The sequence below is a fragment of the Colossoma macropomum genome, unplaced genomic scaffold (genome assembly GCF_904425465.1).
Source record: "Colossoma macropomum unplaced genomic scaffold, Colossoma_macropomum, whole genome shotgun sequence".
Lineage (NCBI taxonomy): Eukaryota > Metazoa > Chordata > Actinopteri > Characiformes > Serrasalmidae > Colossoma > Colossoma macropomum.
Window position 1 is genome coordinate 11,038,725 of NW_023494806.1, and position 23,915 is coordinate 11,062,639.

The following is a 23,915-nucleotide window of genomic DNA, read 5'->3' on the forward strand; positions in this document are numbered from 1 at the left end:
TGTGCGTCCATTTTATTTGCTATCCAAAATGACCAGTGAACCTTCACGTGTCTTCTGAGTTTTTATATGTACTATTGGTAATAGCAGAAAAATGGTAAATCCAATCCAATCCAAATAAATAAGTAAATAAATAAGTAAGGAAATAACTAAGTAAGTAATTAAAACAAAGCCTCAGGAATTAAGCAGCATATTCCTAACCGTTTCAAGTAATAACTATTTGTGATATAGCTTTGGGAGGCAGTAAACTCTTCGGACATCTGGTTCTTGTCACCACCACTGTGAATAATTCTGACTTTGTAAGACTTTGGAAGAACTTCGTTCTCTAGAACTGAGTATTTCACATCAAACCACTTTAAATGACTTTGTTTACATCTTAACCCTGTAATTATGTAGAAATTTTGAAAAATCTGTTAAATTTCCCTTTAAAATAATGACCATTTCAATCTGTCTTACCACTACTCTCAGTTTCTTGACCACTGTATCCACTGTTGACCTGGTTGAGAGGGTGAATGTGAGTTCATGAGTGCCAGCTTCTAACGCCATGATAAAGAATCGGACCAGTGCCACAGAATGGGCCCCAATCTTGCCTTTGTTTACATGAGGGTCTCCATCATCTGTCCACAGAGTTCCATGAAAGACACAAACTCCGTCAGATGCAGAGAGAGTTACTCTGAACTGATAATTGAAAGAGAAAAACAGTTACAGTTACAGCCTGTTTTGTCAGACGGTTCAATAGAACTGTACAGCTGAATTTCCTGTATTAGAAGACCACAATATTACGTCCAAAACATTTCTAAAGGCCATGAGAAGAAAAGCAAAGATAGAAGGTGTTTACTTCATATTCTACATTTTGTTTGGGTTTTATATGTTTTCCCTCTGATGTCCACTTATGATATTGTGTAGTTTTATGCATCAAAAACATAAAACCAACAGAATTAACCCTTGTGTGGTGTTCGGGTCTGTGGGGCCCATTTTCAATGTTTACCAAAAGAAAAAAAGATATGATTTATTATTATTTCAACCTCAGATTCCATGGCCTTTTTTCTGTTAAGAACATATAAAATAGCACATTTTCAATGACTTCACACTGTTCAAACACTTCTTTTTCCCCACGGGTTCACCCCAACACCACATGTGTAATATAAATGTGTAGGGGTGAACCCATGGGGAATAAAAGTGTGGAGGTGCTGTGTCCCTTCACTCTGTTCTCCTCCTACATGGCCTGCTGTTAGTGTGTGTGTGTGTGTGTGTGTTTGTGTGTGTGAGGGTGGACAACAGTGACAGGCTGCTGAATGGCTACAGCTGCAAAAGGAGAACCCTACGCTGGCCACTTGGTATTTTTACAGAAATTGTTATGGCTTTATTGATTTAAAAAAAAAAAAACAATAAAACTGAACTGCTTTAGTCTGTATATATAGATATAAGTAAATGTGTTTTTTAGTTTCCATATATAAAGCATAGAGTTGTATGCAAAAGTTTAAATACCTCTGGTCAAATGATATTTTATTGATTTTTGAAGAAAAATGGGTTCCTTTACAGCAAATGTAAATATTTTAGTGCAATTTTCTATTTATTTATTTGAGTTAAACATATTGGAAAAGAATAGTTATTAAATTGGAAATATGAATATGAAACCATATAAAATGTGCCATAACATTTGCACAGGACAGATTTTATGTTTTATTTATTTTCCCAATATGCCTAATTCAGTGTGTTCTGTGTAGAGGATGTGCTAACTTCTTTTCACTTAGAAAAACAAACAGAACATGTAATTTGACTAGGATCGCCCAAACATTTGCACATTTGCGTACAAGTATATGTACTGGGGCATGAACAGTACATACTAAAGCTTCAAATCAATTATTTCAAATTTTTTTCCCTGTTTTACAAGCCAAGGGCCACTTAAATGTAATGATTTCATTTTTTTCCCATTTCATTCTCAAACTGAGCAGTGCTGTGCCCTTTTTTAAACAGGATATAAATCCACTACAACAGTTTGGGATACTTTCAGAGTCATTTGAAGTCAGCAGATGTTAATTAATAAGCTGGAAATCATACCGTTGTGTCTATGTTTTTCTTATTGTAGACTGAGCCTTTGAGCTCAATCTGCTCCCCACGCACCATGGAGTAGGGCAGAGGTACATCTATACTCTGCGCCTGAGAAACACGCACCTCCACAGGATCTGCCAAACATATCCCTGCAGAGTCGCACAGAGCAAACAGAATGAGAACTTAACACCAAAGCACAATAAAACCAATCAACATCTTTATTTAAGGGCACGCTGTCTCAATTAATACCGAATAGTTTATTTTCAATATCTGTCAGCAGTTGCAGTTTGACTGGGGTCAGTGTTTAAACAGTCAAGAAGTTCTACCAAATGTACCTCCTTCATTCACCACCTGGTGGTGCTAGCACAGAGCAGTTGCCTTATCTCACCATTGTTGAACACCCCAACAGCTTTCATCTCCCACGTAGTCAGAGAATCTGGAAGACTTTTAGTCAGAACATGTGATCCAGACCTAGAAGAATAAGTTCAAATCAATATACAGTGGCGTGTAAAAGTCTAGGCAGTCTGAGAAAAAAGGGTATGTAAAACAATTTATCTGGACGGTGAGCATTTATTTGTTAAAAAGCCACTAACATTAGTATAATGATTGTGAATTTTAGCTTAACCATTTGTAGACCCACTGTTTACAGTGGAGTCATTCTATGCCAATTCACCTAGTTCCTGCCTGGTCATATTATGGATTTCTATGAAAAAAATTAAGCAAAAGCTTCAGTTTGCATGAAGTCATGCAAACCTTTAAGGCTGTTCCCATTTTTTTCTTTAGTTTTTTTTCTTTTAATTTATTTGAAAAAGTGTCAATTTTTTCATGAGTTTATGCATGAGTTTAACTGCTTATTTGATGAAAGAAGCAGTATTAATTTTTACCCTTGATTGCTCTGTCAGTTCCTAATTATGTTAGTGGTTAATCTGACAGGTTAGGCCTTCAGTCCCTTTTCTGAAATAATAACCAATGGAAAAGCTAGCTTGGCTTTAACTACCTAGATACTACAGAGAAAGAAAATCCTGATCATTTTCTGTTGGGTGTTTAATGAGCCTAATCCTTGCATTTCCAACCAGAAACTTACTGGATTTCAAATTTCTTCATAATGCTGATGATGGGAACCAGGGGTCTCAATGTCTATAACACATATATATCCATTTTTATTTTTACTATCCCAAACAACCAGTGAGTCTACATGTGCTAGAATAGCAGAATAGTGCTAACTATAGAGTTTTACTTTTTTACTTTTACTTATTTTTTCCAAGTTGGTCCCATCAGGTTCTATATTGCATGAGTTTAACTGCTTACAGAATGACTGAACTGAGCTGAAATATTAGCTGGGTATAAATACAAAACTAAGAATAATATTTCACTTTAAATCAGTTCACTGAATCATAAAATAATAATAATAAAATCCTACAACAGGTTTATTTATTGGAAAACTTTGGACTTGATAAATGATTGTGCAATACTTTATCTTTGAAATGTAATCTTAGAGTGAGTTTTCAGAATTATATTTACAAAACAAAGGTTTTATGTAAGATACAATTCTACCAATTTCTATCAAAAAGCTACACAATAACCTCTGAAAATCTATTTTGTAGGCATTTTCTTGTAAATGTATTTTGTTGCATGATTGCATGAATAAAAATGAAGATTTTGCTTGAACATTTGGATGGAAATCCACAACAGGCCCACAGGCTCTAGAGTTATAGGCTAATGAGTCCTTGTAAATAAATACAGTTATATGCAATAGTTTGAACACTTCTGGTCATATTAAGTTTTGTGGATTTTCTAGGTAAAAATTTAGTTAATACATGAGTCCTGAAGTGAATTCAGGTTCCCTTGAGTGCACCAAAATGTCAGGAACCAAACCTGTATTCTTCTGACTCAGATATCAATAACTTTATATATACAATTGTATGCAAATGTTTTGGAGTCCCTGGTCAAATGACATGTTTTGTTGATTTTCTAAGTGAATGTAAGTTAACACATACTCTATAGAGACCACACTTCTGCACATGTTAATGCACAATTGCTGTATATTTTCTGAATTTAACATATTGGGGAAAAATAAAATCTAAAATCTGGCCTGTGCAAAACTTATGGCACATTTTACGTTTTACATTTAATTATTTATTTTTCCCCCAAAATGCTAAACTCTGCAAATACATAGAAATTGTGCATTAAAAATTTTCAGAAAGTAAGATTTAAGCTGGCTCCCTATGGAAGATGTGTTAACTAAATTTTTACCTAGAAAATCCACAAAACTTAATATGACCAGAAGTGTTCAAACTATTGCATATAACTGTATTTATTCACTTAACATTTACTTTTCAGTTAAGATCACCTACCTTACCTAAATGACCTAAACATTCCACAGTTATTTACTAACACTTTAAAAAAGTGTCTTCCTTGGTATGAAGTCATGAAATAACTTCAAATAATGATTTAACAGTTTTGTTTTCCAAACTATTGTTGAAAGCACATATAAAAAAATCTAATGTGATTTAAACGCTGGAGTCCTGATATCAAATCAATTATGTATAAAATGCATGTGATATATCATTATACCTGAGGTTTTATTGTCATAATTTTACACACGTCTTTAATAGCATGCTCAGCTGTAATAAACACAACACTTTTTTGAGATTGTTGAGTTGTTGAGATAGGCAGTATATAAGACTGTAAATGATTTGAGAAGTAATAAGGGGTTAAAGAAGACGTTATAGAAATATTATCACCTGTCAATTTCATGTTCCTCCCACAACCAGCTCTCTGGAAAGTAGCTGCGAACCTGCACTGTCTTGATATCCAGCAGGAACTCCACTTCTGCACTCAAGAGACATCAGTTACAGTTTGCCTTTTGACTAAATCTTTAATTTTTTTTGGCAGGAGATTGAGTTGTTGCAAAAGTGTACTTTTTTCATGACTGCAATCAAATACAAAAACATACCTGAACGACTAAGAGTGATCTTCTCTTCAGCTTTTGCCCGAAGCTCTTGGGCGAAGTTACAGCAGTCATAGAACACCTTCTTACGCTTTCTGTCTGGGGTGGTTAATCGCTTGGTGCGATCCAAACAGGACTCCAGAGTTGGGCTACTTTCAGTTCCAGCCAGGCACCATAACTTATAAACCCCATATTGGTTGGCTGCAGGACACAGAAACTGTTAATTCTGTTTTGAAACAGCAACAAAATCTCACAGAAATAAGTAGTGCTTGACATTAGTGAGACAATTATGCATCACAACATTTCCAAATGTATCACAGTCTCAGATAACGTTAATGAATCCATTCTTCCAGAGAACTGCTACTCTACGCTAAAATATTGTCTCAAAACCTGATATGGATTGTATTGATTACAAAACCTTTACATTTTGTTTTACACCAAAGGAAATATTATACAGTATACAATATTAGCCAAATAGAAACAAGATTTCCAGAAACGAAACTCACAGTTTATTCAGTGTTTGTGTATTTTGAACTGTTCTTTCAAAAAAAAAGTACCCAGCAAATGACAAACACTGTAATGAACTAAGTTATTTTTTTGTCTTCTATCAATATCTTCTATCAATATTTGTATTCTATCAATAAAAATCAGTAATGTAATGTGACAGCAATTATGCTATTCCACTACTGATATACTGATACATCATCCAGCTGTAACATTTTAGTAACTACTTACCTTTTTCCTCAAACTGGTCATTCAGAGGTGTAGTAGAGCGCTTTGTCCTGACTGCAGTCTCATGAGGCTTACTTTCACGTCCTGCTTAATGCAATAAAACAATGTTGCTAAGTTGTATGAGCTGCTGACTTAATGTGACTTTCCAACCCACATCCATCCACAACAATGATACCATCATCAACTGACTGCTACCACCAATTTCCAGATGTGTCTTAGCTGAGATACACAGTCGTATGCAAATGTTTGGACACCCCTGGTCAAATAACATGTTTTGTTGATTTTCTAAGTAATAATAAGTTAACACCTCACATACAGAGAACAAATTTAAATAGGCATTTTCTGCATATTTTTATATTTATTTACTTACATTTCTGCATATTTTAAAATTTGTTTTCTGAGTTTAGCCCCCTTAAATGGCCAGGCTCCACTGGTGGGCCCAAAGTTTTATTACACACTTCTATAACCTAAGAATAGCTCAGCCAGTTTACACTAAAGTCCCTGTAGTTACTATATAATAAGACTTTGTATGTAATAAGCCTGGGATTTTAAGGGGTTAAAATATTGAAAAAAAAAATGCAAAACATAAAATGTGCCATAACTTTTGCACAAGATAAATTTTCAGTAAATTTGGTGAATAAATTCAGTGCAATAATTCAGTAAAGGAACAGTAACTGTGCATTAAAAATGTGCTGAAGTGTGTTCTATGTAGAGGATGTGTTAACATATTTTCATTTAGACAATCAACAAAACAGATCATTTCACCAGGGGTGCCCAAACATTTATATACAACTGTAGAAACAATATTGGAAACTATATTTCAACAGAGAAACTATATTTCCGTGAAAGAACGGCTACTTACTCAGTTAAAAGTGTAAAAATGGGACCAAAAATATATTTGAGGGCAAAGTCAAAAATTATGGTCATGTAAACATCCTCAAGTACATAAAAGCAACTAGCTGATACAATTAAGAGCGAAGATGAAGATGAATTAGCACAGCTGCGGGCAGCTTTATTTTACACTAATGTGAATTTGGTTGGATGATGGAAAAAAAAAAACAATTAAAACATGCTAAAAGTCAACTAATTAGCAACAGGGACATTATGATACTCTGACTGTACGTCTGTACCCAAGAACAAGAACATACCTAAAATAATGATCTTGACTGAAGTTTCTGCCCGAAGCTTTTGGGCGAAACCACAGCAGTCATAGAACACCTTCTTAGATGTTTTGTCCTGGGTGGTTAATCGCTTGGTGCGATCCAAACAGGACTCCAGAGTTGGGCTACTTTCAGTTCCAGCCAGGCACCATAACTTATAAATCCCATATTGGTTGGCTGCAGGACACAGAAACTGTTAATTCTGTTTTGAAACAGCAACAAAATCTCACAGAAATAAGTAGTGCTTGACATTAGTGAGACAATTATGCATCACAACATTTCCAAATGTATCACAGTCTCAGATAACACTTAATTATGTATTAATAAAGTTAATGAATCCATTCTTCCAGAGAACTGCTACTCTACGCTAAAATATTGTCTCAAAACCTGATATGGATTGTATTGATTACAAAACTTTTACATTTTGTTTTACACCAAAGGAAATATTATACAGTATACAATATTAGCGAAATAGAAACAAGATTTCCAGAAACGAAACTCACAGTTTATTCAGTGTTTGTGTATTTTGAACTGTTCTTTCAAAAAAAAGTACCCAGCAAATGACAAACACTGTAATGAATTAAGTTATTTTTTTGTCTTCTATCAATATCGATAAAAGTAAAAATCAGTAATGTAATGTGACAGCAATTATGCTATTCCACTACTGATATACTGATACATCATCCAGCTGTAACATTTTAGTAACTACTTACCTTTTTCCTCAAACTGGTCATTCAGAGGTGTAGTAGAGCGCTTTGTCCTGACTGCAGTCTCATGAGGCTTACTTTCACGTCCTGCTTAATGCAATAAAACAATGTTGCTAAGTTGTATGAGCTGCTGACTTAATGTGACTTTCCAACCCACATCCATCCACAACAATGATACCATCATCAACTGACTGCTACCACCAATTTCCAGATGTGTCTTAGCTGAGATACACAGTCGTATGCAAATGTTTGGACACCCCTGGTCAAATAACATGTTTTGTTGATTTTCTAAGTAATAATAAGTTAACACCTCACATACAGAGAACAAATTTAAATAGGCATTTTCTGCATATTTTTATATTTATTTACTTACATTTCTGCATATTTTAAAATTTGTTTTCTGAGTTTAGCCCCCTTAAATGGCCAGGCTCCACTGGTGGGCCCAAAGTTTTATTACACACTTCTATAACCTAAGAATAGCTCAGCCAGTTTACACTAAAGTCCCTGTAGTTACTATATAATAAGACTTTGTATGTAATAAGCCTGGGATTTTAAGGGGTTAAAATATTGAAAAAAAAAATGCAAAACATAAAATGTGCCATAACTTTTGCACAAGATAAATTTTCAGTAAATTTGGTGAATAAATTCAGTGCAATAATTCAGTAAAGGAACAGTAACTGTGCATTAAAAATGTGCTGAAGTGTGTTCTATGTAGAGGATGTGTTAACATATTTTCATTTAGACAATCAACAAAACAGATCATTTCACCAGGGGTGCCCAAACATTTATATACAACTGTAGAAACAATATTGGAAACTATATTTCAACAGAGAAACTATATTTCCGTGAAAGAACGGCTACTTACTCAGTTAAAAGTGTAAAAATGGGACCAAAAATATATTTGAGGGCAAAGTCAAAAATTATGGTCATGTAAACATCCTCAAGTACATAAAAGCAACTAGCTGATACAATTAAGAGCGAAGATGAAGATGAATTAGCACAGCTGCGGGCAGCTTTATTTTACACTAATGTGAATTTGGTTGGATGATGGAAAAAAAAACAATTAAAACATGCTAAAAGTCAACTAATTAGCAACAGGGACATTATGATACTCTTACTGTACGTCTGTACCCAAGAACAAGAACATACCTGAAAGAATGATCTTGACTGAAGTTTCTGCCCGAAGCTCTTGGGCGAAGTTACAGCAGTCATAGAACACCTTCTTAGATGTTTTGTCCTGGGTGGTTAATCGCTTGGTGCGCTCCAAACAGGACTCCAGAGTTGGGCTACTGTCAGTTCCAGCCAGGCACCATAACTTATAAACCCCATATTGGTTGGCTGTGGGACACAGAAACTGTTAATTCTGTTTTAAAACAGCAACAAAATCTCACAGAAATGAGTAGTGCTGGGTATTAGTGAGAAAATTCAATATTAGTACATTTTTGTGTCGTGGTATCACTGTATCAGATATCATTTAAGTATGTATTAATAAATTTAATGAACCCATTCTTCCAGACAAATGTTACTCTATGCTTAAGTATTAGTTTGCATTGATCATAAACCTCATTGGTTTTGTTCACGCCAAAGGGAACCTTAAACAGTACTGCTAATGTTAATCAGATAGAAACCAGATTTCCAGAAAGATTCCTTCATTTATTCATTTTTTTGTGTGTTTTGAAGTGTTCTATAAAAACCAAAGAACCAAGTGAATGACATACATTACAATTAACTAATGTGACAGCAATACTGGTATTCCAGTATTGATATACTGAAATATCAGCCATCAGTAGCTGTAACATTTCAGTAACCTCTTACCTCTTTCCTCAAACTGATCACTCAGAGGTGTAGTAGAGCGCTTACTCTGGAGTGCAGTTTCATCAATATCATCTGCAACTTCTGCTTAATGCAAAAACAGAAAGTTACTAAGTTATATGAGCCACTGACTAAATGTGACTTTCCAACCCACATCCAACAATGACACTATCACCACTTGACTGCTACCACCAATTTCCAAAGCTGTCTTAGCTGAGACACACAGTTGTATGCAAAAGTTACATCAACTTACTTGTTACACATCCTCTGCAAGAAACATACTTAAATATGGCATTTTAAGGAGAATTTTTTTTTCATAAAAATAAAACATGAAATATGTCATAACCTTTGCACAGGCCACAACTAAGATTTTAAATTCAATAAATAAACAGTAATTGTGCATTAAATTGTGTAGAAGTGTGCGCTTGCAATCACCAGATTCGTATGCTCAGGGAGGAGTTCGAGGTACAACTATGCACGTTTTTAAGGGGTGGCCTGAGATTCTGAGACATTCATATTGCTACTCTTCCATAACTCCCACCCCTTTGCCACCCCTGGCAAAATTTTCTACATCTTCCACTGAGTACAACCCACGTTAGAAAGTGTTCTTCTGCATGTTGTATGCAATTACACATTTCTACCAGAGAGGTCTCCAAATCCCCAAAACTCACATAGTGCAGCTGATGGTCATTTTACCATTTATCCTCCATTCATTTAATTTCAGTCATTCTATAACATCCTTATTAAGCTAGTTTCTAACAGTTTTGATCAATTCAAACTGAGCATTCATCTAAACTCACTTAATTCTTCCAGCAGCTCCTCGGGGTGAATAGTGGAGCGCTTTGGTCTGACCACAGCTGTGCAGGCCTCATCTGGAAGATAAGGCCAAATCTGTTCAACATCAATCCTACAAAGTATTAAATTTCTATTTGCTCAAATGGAGGACAAGACAAGGTTATGACAGAATGTGACATATGTGACATTTATTTCTTGTGGCCAAAGCAACTCGCCTCTATCATTAACCGGACATGAAGACCCAACAAACTGTTGATAATGTTTCCAGATACATGCCATAAGACCTTATTTACCCGCAGTGGAGGCCTTGACATTTGCATTGGTGAGGAAAGTCAGACCAGTGCGGTAGAAGACATCTATGTTGTTTCGGCCTCCTCCTCCTCCGCAGCCCAGGTCGCTGTGCTCGATGTGTCGCAACACCTGTAAGAGTGAGAAAAGCACAATGAACACAAAATTTATCATCATCATTGCTTCCAAGATCATGGCCATTATTAGTATTATACCATTATTATGATCATTGTTAGGATAACGAATGCTGCCTTGGAGACTGAACAAGATTAAAAGGATAGAACATATTGACCTTGGTCATTGGGTCTTTGTCGTTGGCTCGCAGGTCATACAGAGCCTTGTCTACAGCTGACAGTGCCACGAGGGGCCTTTGACTACCACTCTTAGTCGTTACTGACAGCTGGACCATGTCTTTAGGTTTGTAGTCCCTATCTGTGGATACCAGGTTTACCTAAGAGGCAAGAAAAAATGGTTAAGAGTTTGGCAATACAGTAAGCTAAATGCAATCAAGTGTAAGATGTTTCAGATGTTTTTTTTTTTAAATAGGATATTCCTTATGAATTTAATATTAGATCCAAGTACATCAAGAAACAATTGATAAGTATGCTGAGAAATACACTCTTGAAAATAAAAGTCTATGGGTTGGATTTTTGCTTCTAATAAAAACTTTAAAGCTGGTTTAGAACCTTTACATTATGTAGATTCTTTAAAGGGCCCATATAATGGAAAAACATATTCCCTTGTTTGTTTTTTTTTTGAGTAAAGAAGATTGAAGTAAAGTGTAAACATTGTTAAACCTTCAAAATGTACCATTCACTTCCCATACAGTCCCTATATGTAAACTAAGCTGCAAACTGACTTCATTTCTGTGAAGTCATGAGAATCAACATATTTACAGCTATCCACCTGTTCAGCCTATAGCAGTTTTCTCCACCCATTGATATTAAGGTTCTAAGCAGTGTTTCAGCTCGGAGTGCTTTTTTAAATGAGATACATCACAGCCAATCAGAACACAGCTCATTTGGCTTACATCAGTTTTAAAAGCACAGTAACAAAAACATCCTGTTTCATTTTAAGAGATAAAGAGAAGTTAGACAATGGAATTAGAGCCTTATGAGACATATCTCATAGAACAATTCTTCAAAGAACCATCAATTGAAAGGTTCTTAAAGGAATCAAAAGTAGTTCTCCTATAGCATTGCTCCAAAGAACCTTTTTTGGCAAATTCATTTTTAAGAGACAATCAACATTCACAATCAGTAAGAATGAAATATATAGTGCAAATGAAACATACTAATAAAAGTATGATATATAAGCCAAGAAGAGTCTTTTATATTACGTCTAAACCATTGACACATTTCGCCTTGATGTCGAGCCAGACGGAGTCCGCCACCAGTTCAGCTCTCTGCTCTCCAGACAGGATGTAATAGACCAGCAGGCGGGCAGATGGCACCATGTCAGCAGTAATCTTGAAATTGATGTTCTGGGACTTCTCACTTACACGCTGCTCTGTGGCAAACTTTACCACTTTCCCCTTTGAGATGACCTATGGCAAGAATGAATAAGTGCTTGAATGTATAAACAAAATGGACAAGATAGTACTCCTCTTCTTACGCAGTTCATGTGAAGAGTGTTCATCCTAGTGTTCATTACCTGATAACTGAAGGTCTTCAGTGGGAGATAATCACGATAAGAAAAGTGGATCTTGATATTGGCGTAGTCGTCCACTTCAAATGATGACAAGTCGGAGGGTAAATCAATATACAGATAGCGTTGATTGACAGACTGGTAAACTTCAGTTCTGAGTTGAAGGTGAGCCTGGCTATCAGGAGGGTACTGCTGATCAGCAGTCTCAAACTGAAACACAAAATAATTCAGCATTTAGCTGTAAGTGGCAATCCACGGGGTTCAAGCACCACATCATGTCCTACATTTTTTGCTTAGACCTCTTATTAAAAAGATCTGGCATGAAATGACAATAGACCAGTGGTCACCAACCCTTCCTGCAGAATTTAATTCCAACCTTTTCTGGAGCAGCTGTGGCTGAATTTGGCTGAATCTACAGTTCATAGAAAGGTAGATCTCCAGGACTGCCATTAGGTTTTGTTATTAATTTTCCTTGATGGTACTTTATAAAACAGTAAAAAAGTATCTGCCGAAATATTCTGCATAAGTGTATATATAGAATTAAAATACATCTTTATTATTATATTACATAAAAATATATAGAATTGCACATTTTTACTCACAGTAAATTCAGCTTTTGCTGCATTACTTGGAATGTTGCAAATGAAATATGTGACACCATCTTGCTGAGATCTCTGTGTGATTTCATTCAGGTATCCAAAGAATCTGAGTGGCTCCTGTTCTTGATTAGTGTTCGTTAAAGTTCCCCTCGCCTTCACTGGTACTCCTCTTATTGGTTCACCTAGTGGGTCCTTCACCAAAACCTACTCAAAAAAAAAAAAAGTCACATTTTCATTAGTGTAGTGTACAGACTTTGTAACCTCAGCATAAAACACAATTACAATGAATTAAATTTATTTCAGAATGTAAGTCAAGAAATCCCCTTGGTTCATTTCTAGTGTAAAGAACAGATTCATTGACAGAGTTGTCATATGTAAAAAGACATAAACATTGAACTGATACTTAAATACACATTGCTTCTTAACAGTGGTCTACAGATGACTTACTCTAATGCTGTATGGCAAGGTTGGCTTGATGAAAGCAGGAGTCGCTATTAGACTCAAGGTAAATGGAGCATCAACAAACTTTATATTGGACAGTACCGCTTCCTGGGAAATACCACCTGACAACAATGAAGGGAGAGATTGCACTTGCAGGACACTAACCAATACATAAAAATCAGCAAAGATACCTTTTATTGTGATGGAGCGAGTAGAGAGGTAAGACATTTTTCAACAATTACAATCACTTTTGAAACTAAATCAATTGATTATACCACATATCAGTACTTTTTGCACTCAATTGAGCAGGTTTTGAGACTGACCAGTTGACTCTTGCAGCAAAACAAGCACACGGAGGAAATGGTCCTTCATTTCGCTCAGGTCCTGTGGCCCAGAACCCATCTTGGACAGAGCACGTTTAATGTCCAATACCACATTCAATTCTCCATTGTACATCTAAAAGAGGAAATAACCTAGTTAACCTAGGGGGTTTAGAAGGTGTTTTATATGTTCATTTATCAACAAAAGCACTTAATTTAAGTTAATGCTGACTTTACCGTGTAACGTCTTAAGGTTGAGGGTATCATGACCACATCATGGTTACTGATGTATCCAAACTTTAGGAAAACCTCTGCTGAATCAACTACTGCTCCACTGATATATCTGCAGAGAAAAACACCAGGAAATATCACACACATACACATGGATTACACATAAAACTCACAAATTGCTGCTAACCTCACCTACACCTATAAAAGCCTACAACCAACTGATTCAGTCTTTTAATCATTTGAATTTCTTTAATCTCTTCATATGGATTATGTACAATAATGTCATGGTTTTCATAGGCGATGGAGATGCTTAAAGGGCCCATATCATGGAAAACTGTTTTTTTTTATAAGAGCTTGATGACATACTGTTCACTCCCCAGTCCATTCAGTACATATAAGGAAACTAAGCTGTGAAATTAGCCCAATTTAATTTCATTGTTTGTGATGTCATGAAAACCAACACATTACAAATATCATATTTAGCTTATAGCAATTAAGTTCTGCCCATCACGTTAAAATTATAAGGAATGTTTCATTCTAGACTACTTGTTTAAACAAGGCACTGTCCATGGCATCCAATTAGTACAGAGCTCATTAACATATCTGTCATAAAGGTTTAGTAACAAAAACAGCTTTTTTCATTCTAAGGGAAAAGAGGGGTTGGAAAATGGCAATGTAATAATTCATTATTTAAATTGTCTAATATGATGCAGTAGATGAGGAAAACCCACTTGGCCAATATCTTCAATTTGAAGGCCTCATAGCTCACAGTGCTGACAAAGTTAGCCTCTGGCTGGATGCGCACTGAGATGCTGGGCAACACTGAAAAGCAAAGTTTCAGTCACTATCATTTATAAATACTGCATACATAATTTTGAATGGTAGTTGGAATTTGACATTTGCACAATTATCTTTGACACGTCTCTCAGCCAGTCACAATGATCTCTAAAGGTTCCTTCCTGTTCAGATCAATTAGCTAACTAGCTAGCTTTACTTAGCTGCTAACAGTTAACTTGATACATCAGTCAAATTAAACCAGTCTGTACAGTGCTTAAACTTTTAATTAAAACAATGGGCCTCATTCACCGATATCTTCCTAAGTTTTTTTCTTAAATTTGTTCTTGAGAAAGGTCCTAAGAAAAAGTCTACGTCAGATTCATGATGTGTTCTTAAATCGCAGAATTATTCACACCTTTGTGCTCTTGAGTGTGCGTAGATTCTGTTCTTAAGTAAGAACAAATCCCGAATAAGAAAACAGTGGTGAATGTCAGAATCTTTGTGAAAACTGCATAAGTGGGTTTTAAGAAGAATTTTGTTCTTAGGAATGGTTGATGAACGAGACTCATTGTTTACAAAGATACATTTTAATGCATTGATACACATTCCAGTCATTGTTCACAAGTTTGCTGCAAGACCTCAATTAAAAGATGATGACTCCTCCTCAGCATCTAGTACTGCTCTGACTAGCTCCAGTGTTAGCTTTAGCATTAGCTCATCTGAAAATGTAGCTTCTGTCGCTAAAACCTCCCTCTTATTGAACACGAAAACCCACTGCTGTAACGTTGTGTGGCTAAACAATTTCCCTGGTGTGATTAATGTAAACATGGTGTTTTGAATCTGTTTTGTGTGATTTAACTTCTGCCAGTTCTCAAACATGTTTTTCTGCACTGAACATCATCTAAAGCCGTTTATTTTTGAATATAAAATGTTTCAAATGTCCTCCTCTGTGTACTACTACTTCCTTTGTACTTCTGAAGATTTTAGTCTGTTAGAATCTTACAAGCACTGCAGATGCTGCCTGGTAGCCTGTACTGAACGTTTGACAGATGTTGCAAGAATAATTAAGGAAGCTGAGCAACAATTGCAGAATTTTGCAAATAGTCAGTTTCGTGGTTTGGGAGTATGTTCAGAAAAACTTTTAATGGTACAGAGTAGAGGTTACCAATTCCTTCTACTTTCCTGCAAATTTTGGTTACAACCAATTAAAATGCCCCTCCCCTTACCTAACATGCATGCATCTGATCCAGCCAGTAAATTAAGAAGTTAGTTAGCTGGAGCAGGCAGAGCAAACTGTGGTTGAAACTAGACTCCACAGGAAGGTCAATGTCCAGGACTAGGGCTGGTGACCACTGGTATAGAGTCTTTACATTATGTAGAGGTTCTTTAAACTTTCAAAGTGTTTCTCACACCTACATTTCTTAATAAAAAATGGTTCTTTAAAGAACAATTCAGCGATCAGCTCTTTTTGGCTCTGGTTCTTACCATATTCTTTGACCTCAAATTCCGCCGTAGCAGTTGTACTGAAGTCCTTAGTGTAAGCAGCTTCTATTTTCCAGACCCCAAATCTAAGGATGGAGTTTCAGCATTAGTAACAGATGTAAAGGATTTTTTAGAATTTCTGCATAATTAAATCATTAAGGCATTCATGAATGTGAAAGCAATGAAAAAAAAATAAGGACAGGTAAAATATTGATGCCTTTCAAATCTGGTGCTGGTGAAGACTTTTGATAATACCTAGGATGGCAAAGAAAACAAACAAGTGGATTCTTGATCAAACTTGATAAACTGAAAGTCTTATTTTGGATGTATTATAAGAACAACCAATTCATTAAAAAATCAATTATGCTTGGATTAGTTGAAGGTAAAAGAAGAAGAACAGCAACAAGAGGCACTAAATAGTAAAAGTACAGTTACATGTTTGAATCACACCTGAAACTGAGCTGGGCACAGAGGCTTGCTGAGGTCAGGGAAGACTAACCCCCCTGTCCCTCAGCAAGAGAGAGAGCAGTCATAGAAGAGTGGGAGGAGACAGGGTGATGGTGGGATTAGAAATGTTTATCAAGGAAAAATTAAGGGAGAGGGAAGAATTGATAGGGCGTAGAAGGTAGAGGTGAAGGTATTTTGGATGACCTAAAGGAGATTTCCACCAATTTTTAAAAAATTCTTAAGAATAATTCAGCCCTTGAGATGTCAAGTAATTCAGAGTGGTGTGATGTGAAGTGGTTCATTGTAGAGAAACTTACAGACTCTGATTTACGTTACAGTGGTGGTGATAGGAACCAGGGGTGACCATGTCTACAACATAATTATAGCCATTTTGTTTACTGTCCAAAACCACCAGTGAATCTACATGTGTCTTCTGATATTTTTATTTGTAATGTTGATGATGGTAAGGTAGGCATAAATCTGAGAAAATAATGATTTTGCCTTACAACACCTTGCATGTGCCCCATGAATGGATTAAAATAAATGGATTAAAATATATTGTAAGCCAAAACTTTATCACAAAACGAGGAAATGTGTCAGACATCTGGCAGCATATATCTACCACTTCATGCAATAACTTTCTGCAAGGAAGCTTTCAGAGAATTTAAACTCTTCAGACATCTGGTTCCTATCATCACCACTCTGAACAATTTTGACTCTGTAAGTTTCTCTAGAATTAAACGTTTCACATCAAACCCTCTGACTTTGTACGTCTGTGTACAACACCATTTCATTATATAGAATTTTTGAAAAATCGCCAGTTTTCCTTCCCTTATAACTCCATTTATTTAGGTGTAAACATGCAGAGTGTTTTTTTTTTAATTTTCTAGTACAAATTAGAGTCGGAACTGTTAAAATTATTGTTATAAATTGTAAAATTGCTATAAATATGCAGCCAGGTGCTTAAGACATTTTTTATGATAGTTTTAAGATAAGCTTTTGGCCTAAAATGTGTTTTTTGCTTTCAAGGGTGAAAAGGCACATGTAGGGCATTTTGAGGCAGAATAGTCCCCAAGTCCCCCTAGATCTATGACAATTTTAACAGGATCAACAATACATATAAAATTCAGAAGATATCTGAAGGTTCACTTGTGGTTTTGGATAGGAAAAAAATGGCTATATTTGCTTTGTAGACTTTCTGACCATTGTGAATCAGGACGTTACTGTACAAGAAAATGATGCAAATCTACTCTAAATGACTTTGTTTACATGTTAGTGACTGAAATGCAGAATTTTTGAACTGAAAAATCAGAGCCTTGTTGTAGTAAAAATGTTAGTACTCGAAAAAATGTATCTTACTTGGGTTTCAGGGGTATTTTAAATGGTGGAAGCAGTGGTTTCACACCATTGATGTCTGTCAACTCAATCATTTCAATCTTGATACCATCAGGGTCCTGTAATACACAAACAATCATGGGTGCATTATCTATCACTCTTTAAAAATAAAGGCTCTAAGAAGGAGAAATGCTGTTAAAATAATACTTGTAGTCCTTTTTTTTGTTAAAACAGTTTGAAGAACTGTTTTTGTTACAGAACTTCGACGCAATGTAAAAGCTGTATGCCAGTGAGAGTTATTTTTTATAAAGAACCTTTGTCCCTTCATTGGAACCAAACAGGAACCTTTAAGAACCTAGATGTCTGGTACACTATTGTCTAGGTGTAATCAGTGTATACCATCACATAGATCTTGATAATATCAGGCTTGAATGTGAAGATCATCTCACCATGAATGTGAGGGTGACGGGTCTATTAGACCTCCTCAACTCTTCACTGAAAGAGTACACACGCACCTCAACTGCAGAACCACAATGACAGGAGAAAACATGAAATGATCTCTGCTCTCATCTCTCTCTTCATTGTGTATGGTGTTCAAATGTACATATGAAGTTACAAACATGACACATAGTTCACAACATACTGACCTTTCTGTTCGGGTGTGTACAGAGGCTTGTCCGTCTGGATAAAGAGGAAGCCGTTCTCTCTAGAGAGTGGTATTATTATGTGTGTGGAGAAGCTGCCAGACATTGCTTCTAGGTAGACTTCAGTGTCCTCTTTGCGGATGCCCTGGAAAATCTGAGAGCAAAGAGTCAGCTTTGATTAACTGAGATGAATAAACAGTGAATAACCTTACAAGAGTAACTCTTCTTCTTGAAACATTTTATACTGCACAGTCTGTGAGTGCAATCTTAGACATAAATGTTCCAAAAAGTTCTCATACTTTAGAGTAATGTGAAAGAAGTAACTGCTTTCTGAAGAACCTGTCAGTGGATGATTCTTTAAAGTAATACTACAACGTTCTTCTGCATTTGTACTAGCATATTATCGCTGTCAGATAAAAATATGTCGCTGCTGTCAGAACAAAACCTCGTATCTCTATTTTTGTCGTTTTTCAGTGTTTGAGATCATTTAAAAATGCCTGTTGTCCTTTACATTATATGTGAGTTTCATGATGAATGGACCAAAAAAAATGGCCCAAAATGACCTAGTAAAAGGTCTGGTTCCATTGACCTACATTATAAGTAAAGTATGTTTTTTCCTTCTCCTGTAAAGTTATCATTTTGGAGATTTTTGTTTGGACAGCAGCAAAACTGTAAGTTTGCAGGAGAAAGCAAAATCATTCTCTTCCCTGTAATGGACAGCCGCCATGTTCAAATGAAAAATAAAAATCAGCAAAATGGAGATATTTTTTGATAGATTATCATGAATAATAATTTAGATACTTTTTATGTGCTTAGAAACAAATAAATACATAAACAAATAAATACAATTTTAAAAACTGCCTTCATTTTAATTGTGTTTTGAGTTAATGGCTTTTCTATTCTATTACTAGATGCAGGGAAACATTGTCTGTGGTAAAATACAAAGATGTTAAGCTACAGATATGGCACCTTTATTTTTAAAGGGGAGTTCCACTGATTTTTCAAAATGTCTGCATAATTCAATTGTTATGATGTAAACAAAGCAAGAATGTTTTCTTTAACGCTCCTAGAGAAACTTACTTCAGAATTGCTCACAACCGTGGTGTTGGGAATCAGACATCAGAAGAATTTAAATGGGAATTCCATGGATTTTGCGAAATTTCTGCAGAGTTCAGTCATTAAACTATAAACAAAAGCGTTCAGAGTGGTTTTATGTGAAATACTTCTTTGTAGAGAAACTAACTGACTGAAGCAGGGGTCCTAATGTCTACAACACAAATTTAGACACTTTTGTGTTCTATCCAAAATGAACAGTGAACCTACATGTTTCTTCTGAGATTTCATCTCTAAAAATGGTAAATATTGGTAAAATAATGTTAATGGTAAAACTTTGGGGACTGTTTTGCCTCACAACACCTTACATGTCGCTCTTTTTTGTTTGAAAAAAAAAAACAAACAAAACAATGTTTTAGGCATCAGGCAGTAGCATATCTGTAACCATTTCATGCAATAACTTTGTGAGGTAGCTTGCAGATGCACTAAACTCTTCAGATGTCTGGTTCCTATCACCACTGCTGTGAACAATTCTGACTCTGTGAGTTTCTCTAGAGTGGAACATTCCACATCAAACCCCTCTGAATGAATTTGTTTACACAATAATGATTTAAATATGCAAATATGCATAAATATGAAATTTTGAAAAATTGGTGGATTTGGTGGTTTCTTTTTAATGCCTCTAAGCTACCTTGCAGAAAGTGATTACATGAAATACATATCAATACATCATCTAATGCTTGAGATAGTATTTTACTATAGCTTTGTGAAAGGTTTTTGGCCTTTAGGAATTCCCCTTTCAGAGTGCACTCGGACAGTGACACAGCTTTTGTTTAGTCTCTTTGCTACAGAACATTTAATGAGAAATGAAACCCTGACTGTGCGATCAATGTACAAAATGTTTGTTCTGTTAATTCTGTTATTTTGAGGGTAATTGCGACCATATTCAGTAATCTATGTACCAATCTCAGTTTTTTATGTAGTCATTCTATTTCAAGAGAGCATAAATAATTGGACACAATCTACATTACACTTTGTGCTCACTTCACAGGGTTATGCAGTTTTAACAATGGATTTCCAGATGGCACTTTGTAATATTTAAATAGTCTCCTTTCCAGCACCTTGGAAAGTCTATTAAATATTTCTGAAGCTAATGATGTACAGGTTTAGATAAGACTGTATAAGGTTCAGTGATATTAGATATTTTCACACAGATTAATGTTGTCTGGTGTGATTTGATACCCGTAGAGTAGCTGCAGCTTGGTAGTAATTCTGGGCATTGAGCTTCACAGTCTGCGAAGCAAATATTTTGGCATCTTTGGCCAGAGAGTCCTTAATGTAAAGATTCACTGTGGTTTCTTGGTCGTAGCCAAACAACTGCACCAATACGGTCTCAGTAGAATCAACTCGCCACAGTTTGGGTGCCGTGATGAGATACCTATAAAACAGACAATATTCTCAGTATACCAATATATCAGTAAGTTGCTTTGAAACAGCACCAATAATGCTGTCTCAGTGCAACAAACACACCAAACATGTGAGTTCAGTGTTCATGTCTCAGCTGCACAAAGTAAAGTCTTGACATTAGGACTGTGATTCCGTTAACTGCTAACAAAAATATGATTTTTTTTTAATAAAATGCAATGAATTAACATTAATACCAAATTAAATGAAAGATTTTTTAAGTTTGACTTTTCAGGCATCTGGTTCCTATCACCACCATTCTGAACACACCATATTTGCGCTATTAAATTGCAGTCGTGTGCAATTAAACGATATGTACATAGAATTTAGTACACACTTACGTTCTTTCCTGAGCCTCCGCCCCCCACAGCACATGCATAACACAGAGCAAAAATAAAAGGCCCATCATTTACTGTTTGATCCACTTAGTGAAAAACTAAGCCCGAGCTCACAGCTATGTGTTCTGGATGGCTTTGCTTGCTTTCAGTTAATCATCAGCTCAAGTGTGTCATGGTGTAAGAGCTTCCCAAAAACACAGCTGTAGGGACGAAAGGTGGACCTTGGTCTGCACTATTAACCCTAAATCAGTTAAATGTTGTCAGAGCACTCATTTCTGTAACACAAATGCAGGTGAACTGAGGATATAGACCTTCCAAAATTCTCACTAATGGAAAATATGTACATTTTTCACTTAACTTGTAAAGGTCATAAAGTAAAGTTTTAAATAAACTGGTTGTTTACTTTTATTAGATAGGTTAAGGACATTATTGTTAATATAATTTATATACATAGTACTGTGCAAAAAGCAGACAGCATTTATTTAATTTCCTGTCAAGAGAGTTATTATGTACAATTATTCATTTTTTCAGCATCAGGAAAAAAAACTTTTATTGCAAACATTACACAGAAGCTTCAAAGTTTTCAGTATTTTGTGTGTCTTCCTTTATTATAGCTTCCACTCTTTTCTGCAGACAGTTTTTCAAAGAAATCTACTGGGATATTTTTCACCCCTTCCAAGTTCAGTCTTAGAAGTTGGTTACGTTTTCTGTTTCTAGGTCAGTCCATTTTGCTGAGAACACCAACAGCTTCTTTTTTTGATTTGCACTTTTCCTTTTCTCTGTTTTCTTTTCTCAGTTTTCTGTTTTTCCCACATTTCCCTTTGATTTTCCTCTTTCTTATGCAAGTAGATTATCTCATTTATGTAATCTCCTCAGAAAAATATCCTGAAAATGGACAACCTAATGGCTGGAAATTAAATAAATGTTCTTTGCACAGTACTGTATTAATAATTTTATGATGATGATGCTGATTATGATATTTTTTATCATAAGCAGTTGTAATAGTAGTAGAAGTTTTAGCAGTAATACAAGTAGCGGTAGAAATAGTAGTTAAAGTAGTAGTACCAGTGGCTGTAGTAGTGGAAGCAGTAGTAGACGTAGTAATAGTAGTAGTTGAAGTAGTAGTACTAGTGGTAGTAATAGTTGAGGTAGTAGTAGTAGAAGTAGCAGTAGTAGTAGCAGTAGTAGTAGAAGTAGTACTGGTAATAGTAGTAGTTGAAGTAGCAGTACTAGTAATAGTAGTAGTTGAAGTAGTACTGGTAATAGTAGTGGATGTAGAAGTAGCAGTAATAGTAGTAGTTGAAGTAGTACTGGTAATAGTAGTAGTTGAAGTAGTGGTACTAGTGGTAGTAATAGTTGAAGTAGTACTGGTATTAGTAGTAGTTGAAGTAGCAGTAGTAGTGGGTGTAGTAGTAGTAGTAGTAGCAGTAGCAGTAGAAGCAGTACTGGTCATAGTATTAGTGGAAGCAAAAGGAATAGTGGAAGTAGTAGAAGTAGTAGTACTGGTAATAGTAGTATTGGAAGTAGTGGTAGTAGTACTAGTAGTGGATGTAGTAGTAGTCGTAGAAGTAGTACTGGCAATAGTAGTAGTGGAAGTAGTAGTACTAGTGGTAGTACTAGTTGAAGTAGTGGTGGTAGAACTCTTAACAATAAGGTATTTCATTATTTTTTCAGTCCAAATCTTGGACATTATGCTTGGGATATCCACAGATCAACATTTGTTGTTTTACAGAACTGCAAATATTTAAGCAAGTGCAATGCAGGGGATGTTCAGTGTTCAAAAAGGGCAGTGGTCAGCTGAGCCTTTTATCAGTGTAAGCTGAACGAGGTCATTTAAATTTGCATATGTTTGTACCTGGGGTAGGTGTTGAATGCAGAGAGTGAATTTGGGGTTGAAGGTGGTTTCGTGGAGACAAACATCAAAGTGAATTTGCCCACTCTGGGGCCTATCAGCATTGCATAACACACTAACCTCTGCTGACGTTGTCCGGCAACTTACAAACATAGTATTGATTGACTGCGTTCGAGAACAGAACATGAAGACACCTTTTACAGCAGAATCTCTAATAATAACCTTGAATTTAGTATTTCACTTATTAAAATCTACTTTTTTTTTGTTTAAGCCTTTTCTCCTCTTCTATTTGGTGAAATTACCTTATTAGTCTAGATAAACTTGTATGTTTGGTCATATCAAAGACACTATCAAAGAAGAAAGAAAGACAACTTAACAAAGCAGGTGACAGAAAGCATTAAAAAACATTTCTGGAAGTAATCATTTATTAGCATACAAGATGAATAATCAAAGAGTTTTATCTCTGCAAACATAGTATACATAATATAATAGAGCCAAATATTCTCATTTAACTTTAGGTTTACATACATACACAAATAAAGTGACTGCTCAGTAAATTGTGGAAGTAAAATTTTAAAATCATATTCACATTACTTTACATACCTTACACTGATCATTTACAATACTGTGCTCTGAAGCTTTGAGGGGGGTGGGGCTCTCTAGGGACATGACGGAGTGACATACAGGTCACTAGATGGCGCCACTAAAACTTATCAGTATTTGGCCAAAGGTCTGTTGCGCCTTCAAGTGTGCAAGTTGGGGGGTTTAGGTGGATTTGACTCCATCTGTATT

The 23,915-nt window shown here is 35.6% G+C and overlaps 1 protein-coding gene across 2 annotated transcripts in view; it reads right to left on the bottom strand.

The window, feature by feature from the left end:
- Positions 1 to 21,450, bottom strand: part of c5 (complement component 5) — a 39,190-nt gene extending 17,740 nt beyond the window's left edge. The window contains exons 1-26 of one of the 2 annotated variants that reach the window (XM_036598039.1): positions 21,275 to 21,450; positions 20,712 to 20,907; positions 18,420 to 18,570; positions 18,222 to 18,292; positions 17,797 to 17,891; positions 15,994 to 16,076; positions 14,463 to 14,553; positions 13,738 to 13,843; positions 13,504 to 13,636; positions 13,187 to 13,302; positions 12,743 to 12,943; positions 12,147 to 12,350; positions 11,833 to 12,039; positions 10,786 to 10,944; positions 10,499 to 10,625; positions 10,211 to 10,282; positions 9,414 to 9,494; positions 8,748 to 8,936; positions 7,605 to 7,685; positions 6,880 to 7,068; positions 5,735 to 5,815; positions 5,006 to 5,200; positions 4,794 to 4,881; positions 2,438 to 2,520; positions 2,059 to 2,198; positions 454 to 675 (exon numbers count right to left, since the gene is read on the bottom strand). In XM_036598039.1, coding sequence (XP_036453932.1) covers positions 454 to 675; positions 2,059 to 2,198; positions 2,438 to 2,520; positions 4,794 to 4,881; positions 5,006 to 5,200; positions 5,735 to 5,815; positions 6,880 to 7,068; positions 7,605 to 7,685; positions 8,748 to 8,936; positions 9,414 to 9,494; positions 10,211 to 10,282; positions 10,499 to 10,625; positions 10,786 to 10,944; positions 11,833 to 12,039; positions 12,147 to 12,350; positions 12,743 to 12,943; positions 13,187 to 13,302; positions 13,504 to 13,636; positions 13,738 to 13,843; positions 14,463 to 14,553; positions 15,994 to 16,076; positions 17,797 to 17,891; positions 18,222 to 18,292; positions 18,420 to 18,570; positions 20,712 to 20,907; positions 21,275 to 21,342 — 3,429 coding nt within the window. In that variant the 5' untranslated portion in view covers positions 21,343 to 21,450. The remainder of the gene's footprint in view (positions 1 to 453; positions 676 to 2,058; positions 2,199 to 2,437; positions 2,521 to 4,793; positions 4,882 to 5,005; positions 5,201 to 5,734; positions 5,816 to 6,879; positions 7,069 to 7,604; positions 7,686 to 8,747; positions 8,937 to 9,413; positions 9,495 to 10,210; positions 10,283 to 10,498; positions 10,626 to 10,785; positions 10,945 to 11,832; positions 12,040 to 12,146; positions 12,351 to 12,742; positions 12,944 to 13,186; positions 13,303 to 13,503; positions 13,637 to 13,737; positions 13,844 to 14,462; positions 14,554 to 15,993; positions 16,077 to 17,796; positions 17,892 to 18,221; positions 18,293 to 18,419; positions 18,571 to 20,711; positions 20,908 to 21,274) is intronic. The other variant, XM_036598040.1, reaches the window with a different exon arrangement.
- Positions 21,451 to 23,915: the final 2,465 nt, after the last annotated feature.